The sequence below is a fragment of the Chlorocebus sabaeus genome, chromosome 1, assembly GCF_047675955.1.
Source record: "Chlorocebus sabaeus isolate Y175 chromosome 1, mChlSab1.0.hap1, whole genome shotgun sequence".
NCBI lineage: Eukaryota > Metazoa > Chordata > Mammalia > Primates > Cercopithecidae > Chlorocebus > Chlorocebus sabaeus.
In genome coordinates this window covers 120,590,469-120,618,040 of record NC_132904.1, presented here as the reverse complement: position 1 = coordinate 120,618,040, position 27,572 = coordinate 120,590,469, and the positions used below count along the sequence as shown (strand labels likewise).

Sequence of the window (27,572 nt, the reverse complement as noted above, 5' to 3'; positions counted from 1 at the left end):
CCTCCTGCCTCAAAGCTTCCTGAGCAGCTGAGACAACATTCTCGAGTGCCACCACACCAGCAATGTTTTCACTTTTCTTTTTTTTCTTTTTTTGGTAGAGACAGGGATTGTGCTATGTTTCCACCGAGCTAGTCTCAAACTTTTGTCCTCGAGCAGTCCTCCCACCTTGGCTTCCCAAAGTGCTGGGATTGCAGGTGTGAGCCAGTGGGGCCAGCCCAAAAGTATTTTTTTAGGAGAGGGAATTGACAGGTATAAGTCCATTAGGAAGGTAACTGTCACATTTAGATCTTTCAGATATTTCTAATGGGCCAATCAGCACTCCACTTACAGGTTAGTACTCTTGGCTGAGAATCGCTTACTAACAGAGTAGTCAAGGATCACTTTGGTCTCATGGCAGGAACTTGTTGGATTGGTTATTTATCTTTATGATTTCCCAGCATCTCTCAGGTACTCTACTTAAAGTGGGCTGCAAATCCAGGTAAGAACTCTCATTCTTCTCGTTTTTCTATACTACTGAAGATACAGTTGCGTATTAACAAAAAGTGTTCTTTTCCTGTAGCCGGAATGTTCTCAGATCAGTGATTTTCTCATTCTGATGCCTGTTGGTTGATTGATGCTTATCTTTGTAATAACTAGAGAGCTTATAATCAATGAGATGGCTTTTATTTCTGTTAAATATTTGAGTCTGGGGTTATGGAGTTGGGTACTAGTTCAGGGAGAATATAAATATCTTGAGAATGTTTTGAGTGTAGCACCTGTCTCCCCAGGCAGCATCTATAGGCAGAGGCCTGAGGAAATCCTCCTGAGTTTGCTCTTCTTTGGAACTTAGAATTCTGATCCTAAAGGCTGAGGCAGTCTTGACCATCTTTTAGCCATAATCTCATAGTATTCAGTGCTAAATGCTGTAGGAACAAGCATTATTACCAGGAATACTTCATGGCATCTCTAAAATGTTGCCACTGACCAGCCCCAAAACTAACATTATGCTCTATGCATTTTTTTTCTGCGTCTTCCCATTGTTGTTAGTTGCTTAGCTAGGGCAGAACACTTGGGGAACATTTCGCAAGGATGTTTTAGACCTACTGAACATTACCGAGAATGGGACATTGCTAGACCCACTACGAGCGGCATGGAGAAGATAGCAAAGGCTGGATCCAATAGATGTTTTCACCATTTGCCTTGGGATGGGTGGGGGGTAGAGGACAAAGATGAGCATTGGGAAATGGAGGTTTACCAAGCAAGTACCTTGCTGATACTGGATCTCCAGTCTCTTTGGCCAGAACAGTCTAGAAAAGAAGATAGCAGGATGTCAGATAACTATGAGCATTGCCAAAAATAAAAAATGTACTATTTAGACCTTAATGAAGCTTTATAACTGATTCAAGGGGGACAGAGAAAGTATATTCAAATGTAAAGGTAAATATTAGGAATTACTTTTGAAATCTAAGATGAGATGTGATTGGAAGAAACACTAATGACCTGCAAGTCTCTAACAGATGAAACTGTGAACTTAGCTCTTGCACACATGTTTATGTAAGCAGTTCCCAGGTCACACATAGATCATCTGTGTCATTTACACCAGGGTGGAGAGCAGTCCACCCTAAAATGAATCTTGGCCAAAACTTTCACAAAGTAATGGAGCTACTCTGCTAACTTCTACTACTTGACTGCGTCAGGGTCAGAGGAAAGAAATTGCTGAAATAGGAGACAGGAGATAGTGAGGACAATTCTCTAGGGTCAAAGAATCTTGAAAAGACTGCCCCTGTGTCGCATGGAGACATTCACTGACTACAAATCATTGGTTGCAGCTTTACTTCCCATGTCAGAAGTCATTTGGGATCTGGATTCTGAAGGAAAAGTTAGCTACAGGGAATGAATGTTGAGGCTACACCTTATGTGGCGCTTGATCAGGATAAGCACAGCCTGTGTGATTAGATACTTGGTGTTTCTAGGTTAGAACCAAAAGACTTTGTACTTCCTCTCTTGGAAGGAGTTACTTATTTGGGGTGACTTGTCTGGAAACAAAGGAGGGGTGTTTACAAGAGATGGTTTGCAATGCAGACTAAAGCCAAGAAACATTTGAGTGTGATGGAATAGGAAAACCAAACAACAGCCCCCAACCCCACCACACAATCTGCTTGGCCAAGTCCAAGTTTGTAGCTCCCTACACAAGCGTGTGAGACTGGCAGGTATCTCTTCCTGTTGTCTTTGCCTCCACTGAGCTGCCAAGTACTAGATTCCAGGGTTTGCATGAGCAATTTTGTGTTTGCATAGGCATTTCTCAAAGTCACTGCATGGCAGGTATTTGAAGAGGAGCCAGGCAGATCACACTAGGAAGAAGCAGCTGAGAGGGCGTATGGGGCACTGTATAGAAAAAGACCTTGTGTGAGGTGTGGGCCCAGGGACTACACTCTGTTAAAACAACAGAACTATGTACAGTAAATGGAATCCCGCAGGCCTGGCTGCTTTTCTTCCCAGACAGCCGCGGGCAGCGCCAGGAAATCGTTGTTATGCTTTCTGCCCTCACTGACCTTTGCTGGGTGGTTGAGCTGTGCTGGGATGTTTGAAGCATCTTTTTCTTTTTCCTTTTCTTTTTTCTTTTTTCTTTTTTTTTTTTTTTTTTTGGCTGTTGGACAGAAAAGCAATAACAGGTGCGTGCCTTTCTGTAAGGGAGCGGCGGCCGCCAGAGGGCGCAAAGGTGCCTTTTGACCGAATGGCGCGGGGAGGGGGGGCGTTAAATTCAATTCACAACGAACAAGATCTAGTCTCGGGAATTAAAGGATCAGCGCGCGCCTGAGCCTTTCACTGCGGGAATGGGAGGCACTGAAAATTCGGGGTATAAAGAAGAAACGGAGAGACTGTCCTGTCTTCCTTCTCGCAGCCGCCCCTCCTCCCCAGTCAACATCAGGCCTGTACGCCGCTCATTTCAGGGGCTAAGCTGGGAGCAGCATGCACATTGCCTCAGTTTCCCGCTCAGCTCCTGGGACTACTTTGTGCCAACCTTCCCTGCTCGGAATATGAGGCACAGGCCGGGGTAATCCTCCAGCCTGAGTTGGGGTCTGCGGAACTCGCGGAGCGCTTTTTCCTGCCCGCAGGTGAAGATTCCCCGCGCGCCCTGGGCTCCCGCGCGGCCTCTGCCGTCGCCCTCGCTGCAGCGCTCCGGTGGCCGCTCAGCCCCCGCCTCCAGGAAAGCCACAGATTCCCGCGGTACAAAGGAGCCCGCGCGGCCGGCGCTCCGGCCTCTGCCTGCAGCTGGAAAATGCTGCTCCCCTCTTCCTCCTTCAGGAAGGCCGCCCTGATTGGGCCGGGGATGCGGCACCCCCAAGCTTGGAGCGGGTTGTTGGAGCCAGAGCTCAGGAGCGTTTATATGTCAGGGGTTACGGGTGGTTCCGACTTCGGATAGTCCCCAAATTTCCCACCCTTCCTGGTCACCCTTCCTATCCCACCCTGGCGGAAGGGGAAGTTATGGCTCAGGATAGTTCTGGAGCCTCCTCTTCCCCCTCCACTCCCTGGCTGGCTCGTGGGGCATCACAGCTTACCTCACCTCTCCCTGCGTTCAGACCTGGAAGAGGCCGCAGGATCCCGCCGTCCGCGCGCTGGGGGCGCCCCCGGGCGGCGGACCCCGCGCGCCCCGCCCGGGAGGACAGCGACCTCTCCGCCCCCTCGAATGCCCCGCCCCGCTGTCGCCGTCGGTCCCCACCCCGCCACCGGCACACAGGCGCGCATACTTGGGCTGGAGCCGCCCTGGGTGTCGGCGACCCGGCTCCCGCGCACGCTCCAGCCGCTGCGCAGCCTCGGCACCTGCGGGTCCGTGCGTCCCGCAGCTGGCGCCTCTGACTCCGTCCGGGCCAGGGAGGACCATGATTTCCCTCCCGGGGCCCCTGGTGACCAACTTGCTGCGGTTTCTGTTCCTGGGGCTGAGTGCCCTCGGTGAGTGAAACCCGGACCTGGAGGGGACTTGGGATGCGGGATGGGGTGAGTTCGACCCTGAGGGAGAACTTTGGCCACTGCTGCGGAACTGGGTCCCACGACTCGCCCTCCTCCCCTGACCTCCTAATCCCACTCCAGGGCATCGCTGGCTGGCGCTGACTTCTCGCTTTGGCGGGGACAGCTCCCAGTTTGGGTGTGGGGGCGGATGGCTGGGGGAGGTAACGGCATCTCTCGCAAGACCTGGATACCTCTGGGGTGAATTATCGGAACCGTTGCTCACCCTGTCCACTCCCCACCCCCCACCCAGCAGAGCCGGATGAGCTGAGCCGCTAGATGAGACACTGGCTAAAGAGCTTAAGGACTTAACTCTAGCCCCCTCTCATCCCCGACCCCACATACAAGCTGATGAGGAAGATCCCCCGGGGAAATACCTCTGGTCCCCAGGCTTGACACACGCACTTTGTGTCAATTCCCCAGCGCAGATCCTCTCTCTTGCTCCCTCCTGCTTCCTGCCCTGGGAATCAAGGGAGGTGCCCCAAAAGGACGACTGTGAGGTCATTTGGGACACAGGAAATGGGGGAGGGGTTCAAACGCACAGAGAAACAGAATTGTGACCCCCCCCCCCTCCAGGCCCACCACCCCTATTGGTTCCCAGAGCCAAAGGGATGAGGGGAAATTGAGAGGAGGGTGGCCAAAGGTCAGGAAGGGAACCTCCTTGGAGCAAGGGTTTGGGAAGCCTTGGAGGCCTCCAGGCGCGCTGGCTTCAGCTGAAGCTGGGGTGGCTCAGAACTCCACCTGGGAGAGAAGGACCCGGCGGGACTAGGCCCTTTGAAGCTGTTTCACTTGCTATCCCTCAGCTTTCTTGCCATCCCCCTTCAAGGATCTCGAATGGGAGTGAAGGGTGGGTTTAGCTATATTGACTTTAACTCATTTCTCAGGTTGCAGGATGTCAGGACAAGTAAGGCCTGGAAAGCTGTAGAGTGAAATTCAGCCACAATGATGAGGACTGAGATGAGGATCACTAGTGTCCCCTTTAGCCTGTTCTGTGCTCCACAGTTGTTGGGGCATGCAATATTACAGTCCTTGGATAAAGTGGGTCTCAAGTACAGCCCCCCAGGCCACACCAAAGCCCGCAGTAGTCTTCTGTCCCTCTGGGCTTGGTGGGCCTGCTCCAGGATCCCTCAAACATCTCATCCCCGCCTTCCCAACTTCAACTTCAGCTCTGTTCCTTCTGCATTCCACCCCAACTCTATCCCCCTTCCTTGTGGGGGGTGGGGGCTGGAGGAATCTCTGAAGCGAGGGAGGACAGTTCCAGTTGGCTGCCTGAGTGTCCCAGGCTTCACCTGCTGCTCATCTGCAACCTTGTGTCCTACCCCAGCTTTGGGCCTCCGTTCGTCATACTGAAGACCTGGACTCAAAAGTTCCTATCGGCTCCCCTGGGGGTTGCCCAGTTCCCGCCAGCCACTCGAGGGTTAAATGGCACTGGTGACCGCGGGGCAACGGGCGGGCGCCCGGCTCCGCTCTTCTGGGCTCCCGAGGAGGCTCTCCGCCTCAGCACGCTCCTCCGCGGCTCAGCGCCGCTGCCCCTGGGGCGTGAGAAGCCCGCGGGGGGAGTTTCTCAGAGAAAGACGGAGACTAAAAATAGTTGCCCTGGGGAGCGGGCCCATTTCGCTCTCCTTAGGCCCCTGCCGGCTCCCTCACGCTGGCCTCGGAGAGGGCTGTGGGCCGAAAGGGTCCCCTTCTTGGGCTGTCCCAGTGTCCTCTGAGACCCAACCAGCCTCCTTTTCTCTCCCAGTGGCTCCGTGGACCCTGGGACCGAAGAAAAGGGACCAGTTGGGTCACTTCCAAGCCAGCAGACACCCAGGACAGAGCAGAAAAGCCCCAGGCCCTCTTCTGTTCCTAGTTTCTGACAGGGCGAAGGGCAAGGAGCATGTGCCCAGACCCCAGTGTGTCCGTTACTATCTCTCTCCACTCTCCTCTGCCTTCTGGAGAGTGGAATTATAAATGTGGGACCTGGGGAGGTCGCCGGTGGTCCACAAGGTGAAGGAAGCGCGCGCCCCTTTTGGGCCTCAGGCCGTTTCCTGGCGGAAACCGCTTCTGGCCGCTCGCTGCGCCTGGTAGAAAGGCTGGGGAAGAGCCGGCAGCACCTGCAGGCTCCAGGCGTGCCCGGCCTCGGCGGAATGGCAGCGGGCCGGGTCCCCAGGGAGCGTCCAGCTCCTTGAGGCGGGGACTGTTTCCTCCCGTAGAGCCTCCGGTCTAGTGGCCCCCCCTTCATTGTCTTCTGTCTTATCACTGGGTACAAATTTCCTGCCCGGACCACAGAGATCCTCCAGGAAATGAGAAGGGGGATGCTGCGAAGGCCAAGTAACAGGGGTGGGGGTTCTGGACGGCGCCGCCGGGAAGCGGTGGGGGTGGCCTGCATCCTGGCCGGATCGGCTCCCAGGCCTTAGAGGCCTTCAGCCTGGCTCTCCGAGGGTGAGGGTGGAGAGCGGGCCTGGCTGCGGCCTCTTCCCGCGGCCTTGGCCGCCTGCTCGCCACGCAGAGGTGGCGTCTTCTGCTCCGAGGCAGAGGGCCGAGGCCTGGAGGGAGTAGGGCCCGGGACTAGAGCAGCCAGCATCCTCAGGCCTGGCCGTGTGCAAGCCCGAGGTTATTCCCCAAAGGGCTTACCAGTTGACTGCTCTGTTGCCTCCCCAAAGGGCAAAGGATGAGTATTTCAGGACGCCGTGGTGCAAACAATAGCCCCCTCCTCGAGACCAACACCCCGGTCCACCCCGAGTGCCGGACACACTCAGGGGAGGCTTTATACTTGTCCGGAGACCGTCGTTCGCGCTGCCCTTAATTCCTTGCCACCCGAGAGTTCTCTGCCCAGATCGCCCGGACCCCAGAAGGGCTCCGAGGAGATTTCTGGGTTTCAACTCTCCGTTTTCCAAGGGAAGTCCGCTTCTGGGATTGCGCGGGAGTGCGAGGAGCATCGCATTCACCGGGTCAGGCTTGGGCGCTGGGCCGCTCTGCTCTCTCCAGCTCTTGGCAAGTTCAGAAGGAGCCGCAGGGTTAACAGGTAACCAGGCGGCCTCCCAAACCCCTCCGCCCGTCGGGAACTCAGGAGTGAGGGACCCTGGCGGCCCTGAGCAGCATCACTACTCTCCCTTGGCTCTCGCTCAGGAAAACTAGGGAAGCAAGTGGGCTACGTGGAAGGTACAACAGAAACAGTCGATCTGCCCTTTCTCCTGATATCTGCCCCTCCTCGCTGGAAATCTGCCCCCTTTCTTTGATGCTCAGAAATCTACACCTCTGGATACGAATAAATGCATAGAAATGTGTCCCCATCCCCGCTACAACCGCAGAGGCTGTCGGTGAAGTCGTGATGAAATGGGAAGGACACTGAACCAGTGGTCCCTGGGCACTCCTTGAGGCCTCCAGGGGCCGGACCCCGCAAGGTTCCTCTTTCCTGTTAGAGCGACTTTCCTCACTCTCTCGTGGAGCCGCGTGGGGCAGGGTGCGCGTGCAGAGCTGGGAGCGGGTCCTGGGCACTCACGCCTCGCTCTTGTCTCCAGCGCCCCCCTCGCGGGCCGAGCTGCAGCTGCACTTGCCCGCCAACCAGTTGCAGGCGGTGGAGGGAGGGGAAGTGGTGCTTCCAGCGTGGTACACCTTGCACGCGGAGGTGTCTTCAGCCCAGCCAGGGGAGGTGCCCTTTGTGATGTGGTTCTTCAAAGATAAAGAAAAGGAGGATCAGGTGAGGGAGGAACGCCTCTCAGCCAGCGGCAAGTTGCGCCCAGCGGGGGTTGTAAGCAAAGAGCTGGTAGGGGTGGGAGGGGTAGAGAGGGAATGGGGGCCGGGGAATGGGGGCCGGGGAAGGAGTTTCAGGGAAGAGCAGAAGTCTTCACCGGTTCAGTTTTTGTTCTGATATGGGAGACTTCCCAAACAATTATCTTTTGCCGACTTTCCCTAAAAATCCAGCACACAAAATACTGTAAAAGTGGAGAGGCATTTTACTTGGTTATGGGGGTGGAGAGGAGGAGGGAAAAAATGGAAGTGGAGGACTGGGAAACGCTTAGGGGAGGTAACACACACGACTTGTAAAAGCATATTTCTGGCCTGGCGCGGTGGCTCACACCTGTAATCCCAGCACTTTGGGAGGCTGAGGTGGGCACATCACTTGAGGCCAAGAGTTCCAGAGCAGCCTGGCCAACATAGTGAAACCCCCGTCTCTGCTAAAAATACAAAAATTTGTCGGACATGGTGGCACCTGACTGTAATCCCAGCTACTTGGGAGGCTGAGGCAGGAGAATCACTTGAATCCACAGGCAGAGGTTGCAGTGAACCAAAATCCAGCCACTGCACTTCAGCCTGGGCAACAGAGTGAGATTCTGTCTGAAAAAAAAAAAAAAGAGCATATTTCTGCTTTCACATTCTCTGCTTTGAATACTGTCGAGTCACAGGCCACTACTCTTTCCAAATAATTCTCATCTGTCACCTTGCCCCCCTTTATACCACCTCAAAAACCAAGAGACCATCTCTTCTCACAGTCTCCCGCCCATCTGTCTTGACACCTGGTTTACATCCAAATACAGGTTTACCCAGAAGAGAACGAAACAATGTTCAGAACCCCTGAAAACTGTGTTCAAGGAAGTCATTTGGATTTTTTTGAGACAAGGGTCTCATTCTGTTGCCCAGGTTGGAGTGCAATGGTGCAGTCTTGGCTCACTACAGCCTCTACCGCTCCTGCTCAAGTAATCCTTCCACCTCAGCCCCCTGAGTGACTGGGACTACAAGCACACATCACCATGCTAGGCTAATTTTTGTATTTTTTGTAGAGACTGTTTCACCATATTGCCCAGGTTGGTCTTGAATCTTGGACTCAAGCAATCCACCTGCCTCGGCCTCCCAAAGTGCTCACAGGCATGAGCCAATGTGCCTAGCCTCATTTGATACTTTTTAAATATATTTTTCATATTTTTTTTCTCGAAGATGTCTCCCCCCATTGTGTAAGTTTCAGGTCTTACAAACCTGGATCCACCCCAGCAGTCTGAGTTGCATGCATACACACCTCCTATTTACATTGTCCCTCCTCCCACTATTATGTCACCTTTCTAAACACTGCAATTGGGAGATGAGACAATGTACGGGAACCAAGAACTGTTCTGGTGAAGAGGACCCGGGGCAGTGAGAGGGGCTAGGGACAAAAGGTGAATGGGGAGCTGGTTCAGGTTAGAAGAATGGGTGCATGTGAGGGGCATGTGGAGAATGCCAGTTGGGGGAGGGAGATTGGCTGAGCCTGTAGGCACGGTATACACATGTAGTAATGGTAGGGATGTATTATGCCCCACACCAGGTGTTGTCCTACATCAATGGGGTCACAACAAGCAAACCTGGAGTATCCTTGGTCTACTCCATGCCCTCCCGGAACCTGTCCCTGCGACTGGAGGGTCTCCAGGAGAAAGACTCTGGCCCCTACAGCTGTTCCGTGAATGTGCAAGACAAAAACGGCCAAGCTAGCGGCCATAGCATCAAAACCTTAGAACTCAATGTGCTGGGTGAGTGAGAAGCACAGACTTCCAGACCCCTCCCCACCCACACTGGGAGGTCTGGTGAGTCTCTCTCCTAAAGGGCAAGAGTTGGAGGAGGGACAAATGAAGTGACAGAAGGGTGCAGGGCAGAGGGAGAGGATCTGTGAGTCTCCTGGTTGTGGTTTTAATCTGTCTCCCCCTGCCCAGTCCCTCCAGCTCCTCCATCCTGCCGTCTCCAGGGTGTGCCCCGTGTGGGGGCCAACGTGACCCTGAGTTGCCAGTCTCCAAGGAGTAAGCCCGCTGTCCAATACCAGTGGGATCGGCAGCTTCCATCCTTCCAGACTTTCTTTGCACCAGTGTTAGGTGAGGACACTTCTGGAAACAGCCGAGACTGTGGCTGGGGAAGGGGAAAGATGGGAGGTACCACAGGGACTGGGGTGAAAAGGGAAGCCAATGCTGACAAGCACTGGGGAGGAGGAGGAGGGTGTGGGGAGGATGGGGGCAGAGAAAGATGCCCTGCCAGGGCAGGTATTGTGTTAGGTGCGTTCACTGTGTATACTGTCAAGAAAGGGGCTCTATAGCTGGAGTCTCTGTGTTCAAATTCCAGCTCTTCTAGTGACTAGCAGTGTGACTCAGTGCCTTCATTCCCAAATTTGTAAAATGCGGATTTTACACGCATCAGCTTGAACTCATTAGTGTGACTTGAACACACCAGTTATAAAAAAGTATTTTAGGGATAACTGAAAGATTTTTAATATGAAGTATTCGATGATTTTAGATAGTTATTTTATTAATTTCCTAGGCATGGCAATGCTATTGTGGTTATATGGGACAGCATACTTCTTTTTTGGAGATTTATGCTGAAGTGTTTACTTTAAAATGTCTAAGTAAAAGAAAGAAATCAAATAAATATGGCAAAAAGTTAGCAACTGTTGGATCTAGGTTGTGGAAATATGGATTTTCATTTTACCTCTGTTTCTACTTTTCACATGACCATTTTTATAACAGTAGCTTTTTCTTTTTTAAAAATAATCTTTATTACCTCACAAGTTTGTTGGGAAATTGTGGTAAGTGCATACACATAAAGAATCTAGAGTAGTCTTTGGCACAGGGTAAGCAGCCAATAAACACTCACTGTTATAATGATTAGTTCATATTGTTCTTTCAACACCATTAGGTAGGTCATATTGTCCCCATTGTACAGATGAAGAGATGGAGACCCTCAGATATCAACTACCTTGCTTAAAGTCAGTCACACGGCCTGTTCTGGAACCCATGTTTACCAGTTCCTACCCCAGTGTTCTTTCTCTCTCATCACGCTGTCTTGCCGAAATAAAAGTAAAATGGTGTTTTGGTTGCTGTTTTGCATCACTTTCTCTGCGGCCTCCTGTTGGATATCCACTGGGGGCTCTGACTGAGGAGTGGGAATAGAGGTTATTGCGCTAGCCAGTCTGCAGCTAGGAGCCGAGCCCAGCTGTCACACCTCTCCCCCAGTCAGGGAATAGACAAGCCATGACTCCCAGAGGGTCAAAGGGGACATTCCAGAGGAGGGAAAATATATATATATATATATATTTTTTTTTTTTTAATGGGAAAGAGGGTCCCTGGACTGATGGCTAAATTGTGTCCACAGATGTCATCCGTGGGTCTTTAAGTCTCACGAACCTTTCCTCTTCCATGGCTGGAGTCTATGTCTGCAAGGCCCACAATGAGGTGGGCACTGCCCAGTGTAATGTGACCCTGGAAGTGAGCACAGGTCAGTGAGGGGTAAGTGTGGTGAAGAAGAGTGGTCAATGGTGGGGGAGGGGTTGCAAGTGGGGAGGAGGCCTGTCTGCTGAGGCCTCTCATTGTAACAGGGCATGGAGCTTGCCCTGATCAAATGTTTGTACAAATGGTTGGTCAGCGACCAGTCATTTCCTGCTCAACAGCCACCCCTCTCCTTGACAGGGAAAAAGAGGGAATGTGTATGGTGGCAGAAGGGGTAGGGGGAGTGGGATTGGAGAGGGGTGGGAACCCCTCAGCTGGGTGTCCCCCTCTAACACGATGCCTTTTCCAGGGCCTGGAGCTGCAGTGGTTGCTGGAGCTGTTGTGGGTACCCTGGTTGGACTGGGGTTGCTGGCTGGGGTGGTCCTTTTGTACCACCGCCGGGGCAAGGCCCTGGAGGAGCCAGCCAATGACATCAAGTAAGTGTCCCTGGTCTCTGCTGCAGTGGGGGCTCTCCCTGCTCTCCTCACAGAGTCTGGGAATTCAGGCGCCTCTCATCTACTGGAATGGGCTCAGTGGCTGAAACATCATTCCTATGGGCAGATTTTAAGGGAGAGGGAAAGGAGTATTGAAGTGTGCAGGGAGAGGTGGCATATAAGACCAAGCGTGTAGAAATGCTCTCCTCCTTCCCCCTCCCACTTCTGACCTCTTGTTATTTCTTTGATGACTAGGGAGGATGCCATTGCTCCCCGGACCCTGCCCTGGCCCAAGAGCTCAGACACAATCTCCAAGAATGGGACCCTTTCCTCTGTCACCTCCGCACGAGCCCTCCGGCCACCCCACGGCCCTCCCAGGCCTGGTGCATTGACCCCCACGCCCAGTCTCTCCAGCCAGGCTCTGCCCTCACCAAGACTGCCCACAACAGACGGGGCCAACCCTCAACCAGTATCTCCCATCCCTGGTGGAGTTTCTTCCTCTGGCTTGAGCCGCATGGGTGCTGTGCCTGTGATGGTGCCCGCCCAGAGTCAAGCTGGCTCTCTGGTGTGATGACCCTGCCACTCATTGGCAAAGGATTTGGGGTCTCTCTTTCCTATAGGGGTCACCTCTAGCACAGAGGCCTGAGTCATGGGAGAGTAATCACACTCCAGACCCTTAGTACTCTGCCCCCACCTCTCTTTACTGTGGGAAAACTGTCTCAGTAAGACCTAAGTGTCCAGGAGATAGAAGAAGAGGAAGTGGATCTGGAATTGGGAGGAGACTCCACCCACCCCTGACTCCTCCCTGTGAAGCCAGCTGCTGAAATTAACTACTCACCAAGAGTGAGTGGCAGAGACTTCCAGTTACTGAGTCTCCCAGGCCCCGTTGATCTGTACCCCACCGCTATCTAACACCACCCTTTGCTCCCACTCCAGCTCCCTGTATTGATATAACCTGTCAGGCTGGCTTGGTTAGGTTTTACTGGGGCAGAGGATAGGGAATGTATTTTTAAAACTAACATGAAATATGTGTTGTTTTCATTTGCAAATTTCAATAAAGACACATAATGTATGTATGGGATAAGAAACAAGTTGCCTTTTCAAACTAAGAATTCTAGAAATGAAGCTTCAGGAGCACGCAAAGTGGACCCCTTCCCGAGCTGTGTGCCCAGGAGGGCTTCTCCCCACAGGCTCAGAGCAGCTCTTCCAGTGTTTAGAAGGGTCCTTGTTTGTCACCTGGAGAAGAGGAGGAGACTCTGAGCTACTCTGAACAGCAGAGGGATGGAGCTGGTAGCTTTCTGCTGGAGCTTGAGTGCTCCTGGCTCCGGGGTGCGTGTACCTCATCTGCTTCCTCTTCAGGGACAGGGAAGAGGAAGCTCAGGAGGGCTCCTCTCCCACACCACGGAATTCTTAACAAAAACACTTCTTGCCCATCTGGAAGAGATCTCTGTTGTTACTGAGGGAGAGCTGGGCATAGTATGGGTGCAGGTCTGTCCAAATTCTGCCATGTTTTTTCCTACCAAGGGTGGGGTCTCCTTTAGGTCTCAGTTTCTCTGCCCCTAAAATGGAGTGGCTGTGGAAATGGAGAGGTGCTCATTTCCACAGAGACTCCTACCTCAGTAAGTGGTGAAATGAAAAGCAGCGTGGACAGAAAGGGTCTGCGGCCTGGGGCTCACACTGATAGTGAGGCTCCGAGGTGGGGACCCCACTTGCCAGCTCTGGGGTATCAGGACACCTTCCAAAGTCAGCTTTCCTCCCGGAGCTCCAGTGCTGAGCCCCTCTCTGCAGAAGGCCCACACCAAGCCCAGCCCTTTTCCCAAGGCCTGACAGCTTCAGACTTTGGGGAGAAGAGGAAGGAAGGAGGGAGCAGGGATAGAGAGATTGCAGAATTGGGGCTGGAAGAGAGGAGGGAGGCCCACTTTTTTTTTTTTTTTTTTTTTAACCTGCGGTGCCGGCCTCTCCCCTGTTTGCTCTGAGATACCAGTCTCGCTCCTGCCCAGCCCGGGCGGCTACCCTTGGGTGCTCCCTTCCCTCCCCGACACCCATACCGACCTTAATCGCCCACCTGGCAGGAGCAGGACAGGACGGATGGACGCGACCATGGCCGAGCTCCCGGGGCCCTTTCTCTGCGGGGCCCTGCTAGGCTTCCTGTGCCTGAGTGGTGAGGAGGGGCCAGGCGGGACCACGGCGAGAACTGGGGGGCATAGGCCTGGCTTCCCGGGCTCCTTGGGACCCACTCTGTCCCCGCCAGGCCAGATGAGGCTGCCGTGGGCCTCAGGGGCCCTAAGGCGCCTGGGGTGAGGCCGGGGAGGGGGTGTCGAAGGCCCGGAGTGGGGAGGAGAGAGGCCCCCAGGCCGGCGGGCGAGTTCGGCCTCTCCACCGCACAGGCCTGAACCACCCCGCCGCAGAGTTAGTGTTTTCCTTTCTCTGCTAAACACACAAACCGTCTTACCTGGCCCGGTTCCGGCTCTTTTACCCACAAAGACCCGGCACCTCCCGGAAACCTCAGGTTTTGGGAAGGGAGCGGTTGGATTGAGGGGAGAGCATTGTGCTCTGGGGAGGGAGCCCCCAGCTTCCAATGTAGATGCCCGGGGGTGGGCCCGACCCTCCAGATCACTGGAATTTGGGTTCCTACCTCCCTCTGGTCCCTGGCCCCAGGGCTGGCTGTGGAGGTGAAGGTACCCACGGAGCCGCTGAGCACGCCCCTGGGGAAGACAGCCGAGCTGACCTGCACCTACAGCACGTCGGTGGGAGACAGCTTCGCCCTGGAGTGGAGCTTTGTGCAGCCTGGGAAGCCCATCTCTGAGTCCCATCCAGTGAGCTATGAGCAACTGCATGAAGCTGGGTTAGCCTGGAGGGACAGGAGCCCAGGAAGAGGGCATGGGGGAGGGAGGGGGCGTTTGGGGATCAGTATGCTTGGATGAAAAGGTAAGTGGGCTCTCCCAAGATCTTTTCAGAGCTGCAGTCTGCCTGACCCTATATCTTCCTTTCCTCTCCCATAGATCCTATTTCCAACTCCCCTGCCTTAGTGTATCCATTGACACTAAGGTGTTGTGACTGATACCAAGATAATATGCTGCCTCTTCTGCCTCTCTCTTAGAGAGATAAAGATGGGGGGGGGAGAGAGAGAGAGAGGGAGACCAATGGATCAGGTTCATTTAGCACCTAAAAGGGGGTGGTGTTTGGGAACAGAGAGACCTTTGAGGTTCCAGCTACAGGGTGTCAGCTCCCTGGCTGATGTAAGTCAGGGGCCTCTTATACCCACTTTGATGAGGAAGGACTGTAGAGTTGATGCCAGGCAGAAAAAGGCACATATGTGTGTCTTCTGCCTCTTCCCAGATCCTGTACTTCACCAATGGCCAACTATATCCAACTGGTTCTAAGTCAAAGCGGGTCAGCCTGCTTCAGAACCCCCCCACAGTGGGGGTGGCCACACTGAAACTGACTGACGTCCACCCATCAGATACAGGAACCTACCTCTGCCAAGTCAACAACCCACCAGATTTCTACACCAATGGGTTGGGGCTAATCAACCTTACTGTGCTGGGTAAGGCAGGCTGGGGATCCACGAGCCACATACTCTTTCACATACTGGGGGGGGTTTGCACTGGTCCTGCTAAATCTCCAGTTTCTGACTTTTGACCTAAGCACACAACTGCACTGGGGGCCCCAAGCGAAAATACTCTCTCTTCAAGTCTTCTAATCCAGATGGTCATACTCCAACTCCACCCTCCACTGACAGCATCTCCTCCATCAGAGCCTAATAACAGAGGGTGGGAGAGAAAGCCCTTCCCATACGTGGGGATCTGAGTCTGCTCCCAGAAGCTCCATCATGGGGGAGCCTCTCATTGGTAGTTGGATTCTGTCCCTCCCAAGGTCAGTGGCAGAGAAGGGGAGTGGCCATCAAAGGAACAAGGGCCGATATTACTGAGCAGCAACTTTGTGCTCAGAGCTTCTGTCTCAACCCAAACTAGAGCCTGTTCAGAGATGAGCAACCACAAAAACTATCAAAGAGGCTGGCAGTGTTTAGATGGAAAAGAGAAGGCCTAGGATGGGTGTATGACTGCTGGATTCAACTATCTGAAGGGCTGTCATGTGGAGGAGAGATTTTAATTTCTCTTTGTGGGCCCAAAGGGCAGGAACTGAAACCAATGGGTGGATATTATGTTAACACACATTTTGGCTCAACATGAGGAAGAGTTTTCTCTAACAATCAGAATTTCCAATAGTGGAAATCTCTCAGTTCCTGGGGATGCAGTGGTGTGTGGACACAAGAGGACCACTGTTTGATTGGGGTATTGAAGTAAAGAATGTAGCACCTAATGAAGTTGGGAGTGGGGTTGGAAGATTGCTGAGGAACTTTCTGTTTTTTGCAGTTCCCCCCAGTAATCCCTTATGCAGTCAGAGTGGACAAACCTCTGTGGGAGGCTCTACTGCACTGAGATGCAGCTCTTCCGAGGGGGCTCCCAAGCCAGTGTACAACTGGGTGCGTCTTGAATCTTTTCCTACACCTTCTCCTGGCAGCATGGTTCAAGGTAAGGGCCCAGGGCATCAGCAAGAGGGGACTGGAGACCTGGGCAAATCTGCCTCTTCCTTGGCTTCCTGTATGATTCCCTCCTGCCTGTCTTCCTGCACAGTGTGTGGCTGGGTGATCCTGGGAGTATTTCTCAAGCTGAATATATTACTGATATCCTGGAAGAAAGGAGAGGGCAGGGAGCATTCTGTTGATGCCCACCCATCTGCCATGGGGAGATTTCTTTTAGGTTTCCTAAGGGTCATGGATCACTTCCAAACTTCCTAGAGAGGAAACTGAGGCAGAGTAGCACGGACTGTCTTGAATCTTTTAACCAGTTTCTTTGGAGGAGCCTTAGTTTCTCAGCTTCCTCTTCCTGGATTCAGTTGTTCTCTCCAGCCCCAGCAAACTCCTTTATCAATCTAGAAATGAACGAGCCACCCCTAGATCATCTCCTGGTATGTGCTTTGCCTTCTCAGGCAAAGGTAAACAGTTTAGAAAAGCATTTGTGTCCACTTAGAGCCACCCTACAGGATGCAGTTTCTAGCAATCAAGCCTTTTTACCCCAAACCAGGAACCTGACATCAGCTAGTAAGCACCCCACCCTGACTCCATGGCCAGTTTCTGAATCCTTCATGAGTGTACAGTCCTCCTCCTCCCAAAAAGGCAGCTATGTAGGGTGGAAAGAACAGGTAAGTTGTAGCAGCTTTGGAATTCCTCTCTGGATCTCCTCAGATACACTACTTCCTTCTTCTGAACTGGTTTCCCCACCAATTAAAAAAAAAAAAAATTAGTTCCTCCCTGACAGGATTGTTGTAAGGATGACATGAAATGTGCTGTCCTCATAGAGGTGCTCACTGAGTTGAATGGGCCGCAGAACACTTCCTCTTCATCCTCTAGATGAGGTGTCTGGCCAGCTCATTCTCACCAACCTCTCCCTGACCTCCTCGGGCACCTACCGCTGTGTGGCCACCAACCAGATGGGCAGTGCATCCTGTGAGCTGACCCTCTCTGTGACCGGTAGGGATGCTGGGTGGAGGCCAGGCCAGCAGCCTTGTGTTGGGGAAGCTGTCGGCTGGTGGGCCGAGGAAAGCCTGCAACTCTGAAGGTCCTGTATCTCCTTAGAACCCTCCGAAGGCCGAGTGGCCGGAGCTCTGATTGGGGTGCTCCTGGTCGTGCTGTTGCTGTCAGTTGCTGTGTTCTGTCTGATCAGGTTCCACAAAGAGAGGGGGAAGAAGCCCAAGGAGACATATGGGGGTAGTGACCTTCGGTGAGCAGGAGGGCTGGGGGATGGTGCAAGGAGGGAGGAAGGGGCTTGGGTTAAAAGCAGGTGCCTGCAGTCCTCAAACTCCAACATCGTTCAGTGTGTTTAGGGGTAGGAGGTGTTGTTCAGCCCTGGGATTTGCTGGTGGCAGCAGTATAACCTGTGTATTTGAGGGTGCAGGCAAGCAGTACAGGGTGGAGTGGCTGGTAAAAGCTGTGGCAGGGAAGCTCAGTTTGCAGGACTGCCCTGCCCCTCCTCATTATTAACAAAGTTTACTTTTCTGTTCTGAACCACCTGGGAGGAGTAGTGGCTTGTAGATGCCGGGAGCTGGATTTGTCCTGAGCAGTCAGCTGAGTTCAGTTCTTCTGTGGAGGAAATCAATCAGGAAAGGGGAGGAGAAGCTGCCTCTGTCATCCACTTTAGTTGCCAGTCAGGGTCTAGGATAGAGATCAGAGCAATATTTCTCCAGGTGGAGTCCTCAGATTACCTGGACAGAAATCACCGGGAACTAGTTATACATTCAGATTCAGGCCACTCCTAGCCTTCCTAGAGTTGTGTGTTAGGGAGTGATGAGGCCCAGAAACTTCATTTTAACCAAAGTTCTGCAGATTATTCTCAAGCACAGTGAAATTTAAAAGTCCCCAGGTTAGAGGATGGCCCTCCTCTGCAGGAGGCTTCTACTGTTCACTAAGAACTTGCCTATACCCATCAGGGAGGATGCCATCGCTCCTGGGATCTCTGAGCACACTTCTATGAGGGCTGATTCTAGCAAGGGGTTCCTGGAAAGACCCTCGTCTGCCAGCACCGTGACAACCACCAAGTCCAAGCTCCCTATGATTGTGTGACTTCTCCCAATCCCTGGGAGGGCGGTGAGGGGGAATATCAATAATTAAAGTCTATGGGTACCATACTGTCTCCTTCTTTCTGCTGGCATGGCGAATTCCTCCAGGTGGCTCAAAAAGTATTAACAGTAAGAGAAGGAATGGGCTTGAAGTCCGAGAAAAGGTAGGCAGGAAGTTTGGTTGGGTCAAAGGGGTAGGTTTCAACCTAGGTGCCTCTCCACTTCACCCCACCAGCTCCCGATTTTTGGTTTGGCCCAAGGAGACTTGTTCAAGTTCCAAGCGGAGGCCTTGTGCGCCCAAACTCCCTCCCCCGGCACCCTCTGAACACTTGGACATTCCTCTTTATTGTTCACATTCCAACCCAGCACAGTCACATGCACACACGGAGATTAAAAACCTTTCGGCCACAGCCCCAGGAGCCCGGAGGTGGGGGGGGGTGGGGGGGCGGGGCCGACAGGAGCGGGGCGGGGCCGTGGAAGACTCCTCCTACCGAGCCTCCCAGGCGCTCGGCGTTTGCATATAAACAAGAGAGCTGGAGAGGCTGCCCTCGACAGTGCGCTGGGGAAAGGGGAGGGAACGTGACAGGCAGGTGTGGGATAGGGACTTCTCTTCCGGTCAGAGCAAGGGGCGTCCGAAACCATAAAAACACTTTCCCTTCATCTCACCCCAGATCCAAAGTCCTGAGGCTAGGCTGGGGCGGGAGTGGCACGGAGATGTAGGGCGCCCCTTTTAGCTGCGCACAGAACGAAAGAACTTGTTTTTTCTTTAAGTGAGTGTACTTGGGTGACGCTTAGGGCGCCCTCCGCAGTGCGCGCAGGAAAGCGCACTGAGGCTGCGGAGGCAGAGCTGCATGCTGGGTGCGGGGAGAGGTGGGCGAGAAGCAAAAGAAGGAAGATTTGGGAACGCATGGTTTAGGGTGGGGTGGAGTGGAAGGGCAAATGGGGACCATACTAGACTGCAGAACTAACTAAAAGGGCACGGACTCAGCGACTCCGCGACGGAGCCTGCCTGGGTGAGGGAGTCTCTGGGACACAGGGGGCTCCCGTAGCTGGCAGGTTGCTGGGCAGGAGGGGGTCACAAACACGGCAGGGAAGTCTCGTCGCTGCGAAGGGAACGCGGCATCCATCTCTCCTCGGGAACTGAGGACAGAAAAGGTCTGAGAACCTGCCCTCTCCCGCCACTTCCTCTTCCCCCTCCTTTCCCCCTTTCAGTACCAGGATTCTTTGGGCGGGGAGTGCCAGGGGATCTCAGTCACCCAGAACCCCCCACCCCGAGTCAAAGCGCTGAAATGCGCCCCGCGGCAGGTACGTGTGCGAGCCGCGATGTATTTCTGCCCCTCGGCCGGGCTTGTGCAGCCAAATGGGGTGGCTTTGCATATGTATGTCCCCGTCGCAGCCTCGGGGGTCTGGATGTATCAGAAAACCTGCAGGGGCAGGGTGCATTTTCCCCGGCTGGGAGGGGTGAGGACGGGCAGAGGAAAGGGCTAGGGATTCCATCCTTTTCTCCTACTCATGCGTCCCACCCCGCCGCCTAGGGGCCGTGTTCTTTACCTTTGAAAATGCTCAGTTCTTCTTCGGTCCAGGGCGGGGCAGAAAGGAGGATACAGAGGGAGAAACAGGTGAGCTCCTGGAATCCGCCCAACCCTCAGCCTCTAACCACCCACCCACCTCCCATCTCGGATTTCTATCCCCCAACCCTTGGCTCCCTCCACGCCCCCTGCACCCCCAGCCCGCCCTTATTCTCCCTCTGCTCCTTCTGGGGAGGGCTGGGAAGGGCAGCTGTCAGCCTGCCGGCGCGCCGCCCGCCTCACCTGGCCTAGTCTCCGCTGGGGCCGCCGCCCGCGCCTCCCCGGGCCACCCCAGCTCCGCCAGGCCCCCCAGGGCCCGGGCCCTTCCGGCCGCGCTCTCCGCTCTTTATCTTCTTCCGAGCCATGTGGCCCCGAAAACTCGCCTGGATTTTGGCGGCGGCCGCGTTGGCGCCGGGGTCGTCCAGCGGGATGTCTAGAATGTCGTCGTCCGGCTTGGAGCAGGCGTTCTCCTGGGGGCGGAGCAGGAGGGTTCTTGTGGGGTCACTGTGTCTTGATCCGCGGGAGTGGGGTAGGAAGAGCCCTGAGGGACTGGGACTATGGCGATACGGGGGTGGGAGGTGCGGGGTGTCGAGCCTGGAGCAGGGCTATGGCAGGGACACGCACTGGGGCATGGGCAGCGACAGGCGAAGAAGGTTCAGGGCCAGGTGGACAGTCATGTCTCAATTCAGGAAAGAGAAGTGCAGGCAGGACTGGGTGTGGAAGAGCCAGGCCCATCACCAGCACCGAGTTAGGGGTCTGCAGAGCTGATTGGAGGGTGGTTTGGAGCAGCAAGGAAAACAGCGGCAGGCACTCCTGGAGTGGCCGCCTGTCCCCCTGCTCTCAGAGGGTAACTCCAGCTCAGAAGGACCCAGTCTGAGTCCAGGGTTTTCCATGGAGAGGGTGGAGAAGCCTCAGTCCGCCAGCCCTCTCCCCAGTAGAAATGCAGGAATCTCACAGCTGGAATTGGGGAGAAGTTGGGGATACTAGTCAGTGAGTCAGCCTCCCCCGACCTAAGACGAGAGGCCCAGAGATTGTTTTCCCATTGACTCTTCATTTTCCACTGCCCAAGCATGAACTCAGACACAGGAGATAGGCGATGATTTGGATGAAGTGATAGAGAAAAGTCTTCACTCCAAGAAAAAAAAAAAGGAAAGGAAAGGAAAGAAAAGGAAAAGACCAGCAGGAGCAAGAAGCCCTTCCCAGGGTGTGCTTATGACGAAGAAAGGAATTATGGTGATAACTACCACTTAAGCACTTATCTTGTTCCAGGTGCAATAACAGTGTTTTACAGGCATTATTTTATTTAGTCTCTCAAAATAAAGCTATTACGTACCTTTTTATGATTACCCCTAATAAAACTAATGATTAGACTGTTTAAAAACCTACCTGGGTCATACAGACAGTTACCAGTGGACCCAAGATTCAAACCTTTGTATTTCAGAGTCCAGAATATATTTTTACCCCTACTTTTTAGGACAAGCAAATGCAGCCCAGTCAACCAACCAAGGACTACCATTTGCTATAGGTGTGTGGCCTTCAGCAAGTTATCTCATCTTTTCCTATCTCAGCACCTTCCTCTAAAATATCAGGATAATATTATCTACCTCTATGGGTTGTGGGGAAGAATAAACAGCATGATATGCATGAAGTCTCTTGCACAACCTAGCTGCTCAATAAATGGTAGCTCTTATGATTGTCTTAAAAATGACATTAAGTTAATGTGAAATAGTTGTTTTTGCAGGCCAAAAGTGGTCATAATAATAACAATTTCATATGGTTCAACCTACTAATAATTAGGCCCACCTCTATGCTTCAAACTAGGTTTCTGTTTCTCTGATAGCCTGCCCTGGTTGAAAGTAGAAGGGGTTGGGGGATTGACGGGATAGATTGCAGAAGAAAGGCTATGGAATGGAGAGGAATTCGGCCTCTGAGCCCCTTTGGTGCTTAACATTACTTGCAGTATTAGCGTGGGTCAGGATGGGGATGGTTACTATGAAGTTAGAAGGACATTTTTCTCCTTTGATCTGGCTCTCTGGCTTCTAGGAATTTGCCTCCTTCTTTTTTTTTTTTTTTTTCCATGAAGTCTTCCACTGCTTTGACTATCTTTTTCTTCTAGGACACGAGATGGCCAAGGTTTCACATAATAATGGTAATTCGGTTCTGCACATTCGCTCTCCCTGCCGCCATCCATCCAGTTCACAGAAGTGGACAGGATATGAGCAGGGCTTCAGTGACCACTGTCCTAGCCAGATTCTGCCCCAGGGGCACCAGCTTAAACTCCAGATGCCCAAGCCCCGGCTTAAAAATGGCTCCCCTCACCATGTTTCCCAAGGTTAGCCTCATTTCCTGGGCTTCACATTCTTCCATTTGTGCTCAAGATGCCCACAGTCGATTTAAACACAGGTAAAAGGAGTTACATTTTGGTGGAAGAGCCAAAGAAAACAAAAGTTACAAAAAGGCAGGTATGGTTGTGGAGGGGCCCAACACAGGTCTAGAGTGCTCAGAAAAGACTCCTTTGGAATATTTTATTCTTAGAGCTCAAGTCTTTCTTGGGATATCCTCAGGGAACAGTAAGGCTTCTTCTCAAAAGAGGGTGACAACCATAAAAAAGCATTCCTGACCTACCTCTCCTCCTTGGCCTCGCAGCTGTGGAGGAGTGGGAAGGTTGAGTGGAGGAAGGGATATCTGCCTCCAACCACGCTAGACCCGACCTGCTGTCACCACCCGCCCCAGCTGGATCCAGAATGGAAACCTGGAATAGCAGGCAAAGCCACCCCCGACACGCCATGTTCCTCCCCAGAACCAGCTCCCTCTCCTTCAGCTGAATTGTCAGGACACAGCTGCCAGGTTGCCAGTCCACAGGTGGAAGTGGAAGGGGATTAAAAGGACCTGGGAAGAGGTTCATTGGTCATGGTGTCTGGCTGGTGCCTTCCGAAGCTACGCTTGTTGGTGTGTGCCTGAGAGTTCCATAGGAACTAGGGACTTCTGGGAGGGAGGAGGAAGTGGAAGGGGCCCTGGTCAGCAAAGCAGGAGCCAAGGCTTCTAGTCCCAACTGGGCACATCGCTTCATTTCTGGGAGTCTCATTTTCTTCAGCCACAACTAATGAATGAAGTCTCCTTCAGCTCCCAAATCCAAATAGCTTTAAGGATTTCCCCTGCTTGCTGCTTGTTATATGTCAGGCCCTGTACTAAGTGCTTTGCACATATTTACCTCATTTAATCCCCATTTTCAGAAGTCAGGAAACAGCCTCTGAGACATTTTGTAACTTACCTAAGGTCACTCAGTTGACAAATAGTGAAGTGATTGATTCAGTAGCCTCTGCTGCTAGCCATTGCCTCAGGGCAGGTAATTATTTCTATGAATTCAGCAGGGCCAAGCCAACTAGACTAAGCAAAAGAAATGAGTAGGATCAAAAAAAAAACAATGTTTCTTTCATGTGCTTTTTCATGCGCAGTGAATGCAGGGAAAGTCATATATATATGGCTATGTAAATCAGCAACTGCAATATTTGAATCAACAGGAATAAAAAACCATTCCTCTGTCTCTTAAAAAAAATAGGCAGATCTGTTTTCTTCTTCCTCATTTCTATTTGAGCCTCTGTACCAAGGAGAAATGAGAATAAGGCAGGACTAGATTCTTCCCAAACACCAGGTGATGCAGTCAGTGAGGAGAGCTCCAGAATCAAAGAGGAAGAGGGACCTGCCTCTAGCCCCCAAGAGGTATGCTGTTCTTCCTACACATCTCAGCTCCCTCCCAGCACTGAGTCCCGCCCTCCACAGAAAGGGGAAGAAAATGCCCACCCCCAGCCCTGCCCTTCCCCAACCCTCCATCCATCACCCTTTCTTCTTCTTCCTGTCCTCCTGCACAGTCTGATATTGGTGCTCTCTCTTGCTCAGCCCTAAGCCCTGCAGATCTCTAGGACAGGGCATGACTTGGGAAGGCTCCTACTTGTACAGGGTGCACTGCAGGAGGTGCCCCAGGCCCTGGGCCATGGAGATAATTGTGTATCTGCTTCTTCTTTACCTTTTGGGTGGGTAGCCTTTCCTTGTTTAAGGGGCACTGACTCGAACCATGTCTACTAATCCTTCAGTATGGTTCCCTGGGCACTCAAGAGCAATAGTTCCAGGAAGGGACCCCCACATCCTACTCTAATTACTACTGCAGACACAGAGGAGACCAATTCCATTCCTTCCCTGGCCTCTTGGATTCTTTGTTTACTCACCTCTTTCCAGTGACCATGTCTCCCACTTCCCCTTTCCCAGCAACACTCCCCTCTCATCCTCACCTCTCCCCTCCCCCCAGCTCATTTCCCAGAACCCACCATCCATTTATCTTCCCTACTTTATACAACACTGCTGGGAGGAGGGGCTCTTCCTCAGTGGAGCCCAGGAACCTCCATGAGGAGCCCATTTCTCCCTTCACAACCAAAAAATTGCTTCCTGTAGAATAACAAGCAGAGGGAAAAGGCTGGAAGGAGATATGTTATCGGGGTGTTCTTCAGGGGGTGGGACTGTAAGTGACTGACATATTTCTTTTTCATACTTTTCTCTAGTTTTTACATTTTCTATTATGAGCAGATTACTTTATAATCAGTAAATATTTAGAGGAGAGGTTAAAGCACAGCTCTTCGAAGAAGACAGGGCTATGTTTGAATCCTGCCTCCACACTTAGGAGTCATGCTTCCTTGGAAAAATCGAACTTTCTAAACCTCAGTTGGCATATCTGTGAAATAATACCTACCTTACAGGGTTGTTGCGATGATTAAATATAAAGTGCTGACTACAGGGCTGGCATTCAGAAACTGGCAACTATTATTGAAACTAATAGGAGTTAAAATCGCAGCAACCACCACTTGCCCCTAAGTTTTCTCTGCCTCTTTGTACCCAAACATGGGAAAGTCTCACCTATTATAGTACTGGGCTATCCTTTCCTTCCAAAGCTCACTTTTTTCCCTTTACTGTGCCATAAGGTGGCAAAGTCAGTAACCTCATGTATCATTAGCTGGTTGACTGAATGACTGAAAATACAAGGACTTTGGAATAGTCTTTCTCCGAGTGCAGAGGCAAAAAATAAATACGCAAACAAATAAATTTCATATACGTATGATCACTGTACTCTTCCAGTGAGGCAGCAGACAGGGCCTGTGCCAGGCGCTTTCATACCGAGTCACCTTAACAGCAACCCTCTTGGGCGCTGGGCACTCGCAGTACCCCGGTTTCCGCGTGGGCGCTGACAAATTGCAGACACTTCCTTCCCTCGCCAGCAGGGCTCTCTCGCGGTCACTTCACCCAGCCCCTTCCAAGCGAGAAGGCCTTGGGGGCCGGGACAACCCCTCCCTAGAACCACCCTGACTAGGCTCTTTGCAGCCAGCATCACTACCGAGCTAACCAATATGGACCAGCCTGCGCTGCACAGGGAGCTTAGGCGATCGTTGGAGGGTCATGAGAATCAGCCTGTCCGCCCACCGACGGCGGCGGCAGGGGATGGGGAACGGACTGGGCGCCAAATGATAGGAGAAAGGAGTCGCCGCAGTGTCTCCAGGCGATGGTTTCCAGCGTCCCACTGGGGAGGAAGTTCCTCCTGTCACCCAACCTGCAGTTCCCCTGTTCCAGAGCCCTGCCGAGCTCCCAGTCCAGCCTAGGCTGCCTGGCTGATGGGCGCTCAGACGCCCCCACGAGTTGAGGAGCATTTTTCCTACGGCTTCCAAGTCGGGCGGGCGCCTGCCACCATCCACCACCCACGTCTCGGCAAGGACCCCTTTTCTTTTTACTCCTAGGTCTTCCGCATCCACTTCCATTCCTCACTCGCCCTTCAGGGCTTTCTCAGGCTTCTCTCGCAGCAGACCCCGCCAAGTGCCCCTCCCCCGGGCCCTCTAACTTACGGTGCAGCAGTCCATGCTGGTGTCGGGGGTCCTCGGCGGGGACGAAGGCTGGCGCAGGGCGGGGGTGGGGTCTGTGTGGTGCCGGGTGGGGGCTCTGGGGCAGTCGGCAGCCAGCCGACCCGCGCCGAACCTGCAGCTCAGCTCTCGGGTCCGGTCTCCCGCGCTCGGCTCCGCTCGCGAATGTAACCTGAGCCCCGCGGCCGGGAAGCCAATCAGGAGCAGCCTCCGGCAGGGTGGGCGGGGAGAAGTGGAGGGAGGACCACGCCCTCTCGCGGCTGTCTCCGCCGCGCTCCCGCTCCTGCCCCAGCCCCTCCGCCTACACGCTTGTATCCAAGCCTCCTACACACTCCATCCTCCCGGGCGCAATCCCCTGGCTTGCTAGGCGGCAGACTGCCAGGCAGATGTACGCCGGAGTAGGCAGAAGGAGGACCCCGACACCCCGAGCACAAACACCCACATCTGGGCACAGCACCCCCTCCCGCTTATAGAAAACCACGCACCCCTCACCCACCCCTCCACACTTCCACAACCTAGCAGGAGTCCCAAATATGGCTCCCTCTAACTTCACTCCCCCTCAGTCCGCAAAGGAAGGCTCCCTAAGACGTGCGGTAAAAAGGTCTCATCATCACTCCTGCTACAGACGGAGAAACCTGTTGGTACAACCTGGCCATGGGCATGCGTCCATGCAAAAGCTCACAAGCCCCACATGTCCACATATGATTTTCGCAGGCCGCCTTCCAACATACAGACACTGCAGACACAACCTGCAAAAATAACTACGCAGCCCTTCAGTTTCAGGTAAATGTGAACACCCTGTTGTGGGCGCCCGCGCGCTCACGCACGCACACGGTCACCCAACTCAAGCTGTCAGCACGACATATCTATTATTGATCTGTCTATATGAGCTGCAGCAAACAAACAAAATAATATATGCACAACATCTATTTTTGATGCATTTATATATGGGCACCGACTTGGAAGAAGTATCCTCCTCCCTTTCATACCAGACTCGGCCTAACCTTTTAAGCTACTGCCTCAGAATAAGACAAAAGCTGGCCACACTCGCCCTTGCTCCTGGGAAGAAGAAAAATACCCTAAACCCAAGTATAGAGAATTCGAAGTAATTGGCTCTTGGGTCCAAGATGAGGCAGGATGTGGGCTTCGTGAGAGGCTGGGAAGGGGAGCTATGGAAAGAGCATCTGGGAGGGACAGCCTGCCACTGTTGTGGTCGTCAGCCTCCCCCAACTCGGCAGGGTACAAGAGCTGGCAGTGTGGCTTGTTATGTGGGTAGGGTAGGCCTTCTCTGAGAAAACTAGAAAGTCTTTCTCAGCTAAGGTCCCAGAGAAGGGAAGAAGGAAAGGATGGCTGCTGCTGGGAGCAAAGGTGGGAAATGCCCTGTGGCTTCGGGTGGGACAGCAAATCCTGAGACAGGTCTACTGTACATCCCCAGCCCCCGGGCATGACCAGGAACCACATGGCAGTGACATGCTTCCTTCCCACCTAGATGTTTGGGCCCGAGGCTCTGCTTGCCAAGGGAAAAATGAGTGGGAGGGAAATGCCTGTGTCCATTCAGGGTGGGGATAAGTTTAGCCAGCTTGCGGTCCCAGGCTGAGCTGGATGCTGGCCGGGATTCCAGGGCTTGGGGTGTAGGGGTGTCTCCCCCAGCATGTTTGGGACCCACCCACTTTTGTAATGAAAAATCTGTTCCCCAATCTGTCTCTGGCACATCCTCCATCTCCCCACCTCCACTAAATGGCCAGATGTCCTGGGAACTCAGGCCCTTGCCTAAATGACGGGCACATCTGTGACCTTAGGTTGTGCCAATTCCTGCTGGACTTCAACTCCAGAATCCAGAGAAGAGAGGAAAGGGGGAAATTAGGGGACAGA

The 27,572-nt window shown here is 53.1% G+C and overlaps 3 protein-coding genes across 4 annotated transcripts; 2 read left to right on the top strand and 1 right to left on the bottom strand.

The window, feature by feature from the left end:
* Positions 1 to 3,725: 3,725 nt before the first annotated feature.
* Positions 3,726 to 12,693, top strand: ESAM (endothelial cell adhesion molecule). Its single transcript, XM_008021342.3, has 7 exons — positions 3,726 to 3,930; positions 7,485 to 7,663; positions 9,263 to 9,464; positions 9,645 to 9,800; positions 11,071 to 11,193; positions 11,494 to 11,620; positions 11,873 to 12,693. Exons 1-7 carry the CDS (start codon positions 3,861 to 3,863, stop codon positions 12,186 to 12,188), a joined length of 1,173 nt encoding a protein of 390 aa, XP_008019533.1. The 5' UTR covers positions 3,726 to 3,860; the 3' UTR covers positions 12,189 to 12,693.
* A 113-nt stretch (positions 12,694 to 12,806) lies between these two features.
* Positions 12,807 to 18,302, top strand: VSIG2 (V-set and immunoglobulin domain containing 2). Its single transcript, XM_008021343.3, has 7 exons — positions 12,807 to 13,778; positions 14,276 to 14,433; positions 14,957 to 15,164; positions 15,994 to 16,152; positions 17,031 to 17,150; positions 17,256 to 17,400; positions 18,107 to 18,302. Exons 1-7 carry the CDS (start codon positions 13,706 to 13,708, stop codon positions 18,237 to 18,239), a joined length of 996 nt encoding a protein of 331 aa, XP_008019534.2. The 5' UTR covers positions 12,807 to 13,705; the 3' UTR covers positions 18,240 to 18,302.
* A 255-nt stretch (positions 18,303 to 18,557) lies between these two features.
* Positions 18,558 to 25,843, bottom strand: NRGN (neurogranin). Of its 2 annotated transcripts, none has more exons than XM_008021339.3 (4): positions 25,686 to 25,843; positions 20,047 to 20,273; positions 19,787 to 19,807; positions 18,558 to 19,375 (listed from the first exon to the last, which is right to left on the bottom strand). In XM_008021339.3, the coding sequence occupies exons 1-2, from the start codon at positions 25,698 to 25,700 to the stop codon at positions 20,052 to 20,054; spliced, it is 237 nt and encodes a 78-aa protein (XP_008019530.1). In that variant the 5' UTR covers positions 25,701 to 25,843; the 3' UTR covers positions 18,558 to 19,375; positions 19,787 to 19,807; positions 20,047 to 20,051. The 2 variants fall into 2 exon arrangements, with proteins under 2 accessions (XP_008019530.1, XP_008019531.1); XM_008021340.3 differs by having other exon boundaries at positions 19,787 to 19,804.
* Positions 25,844 to 27,572: the final 1,729 nt, after the last annotated feature.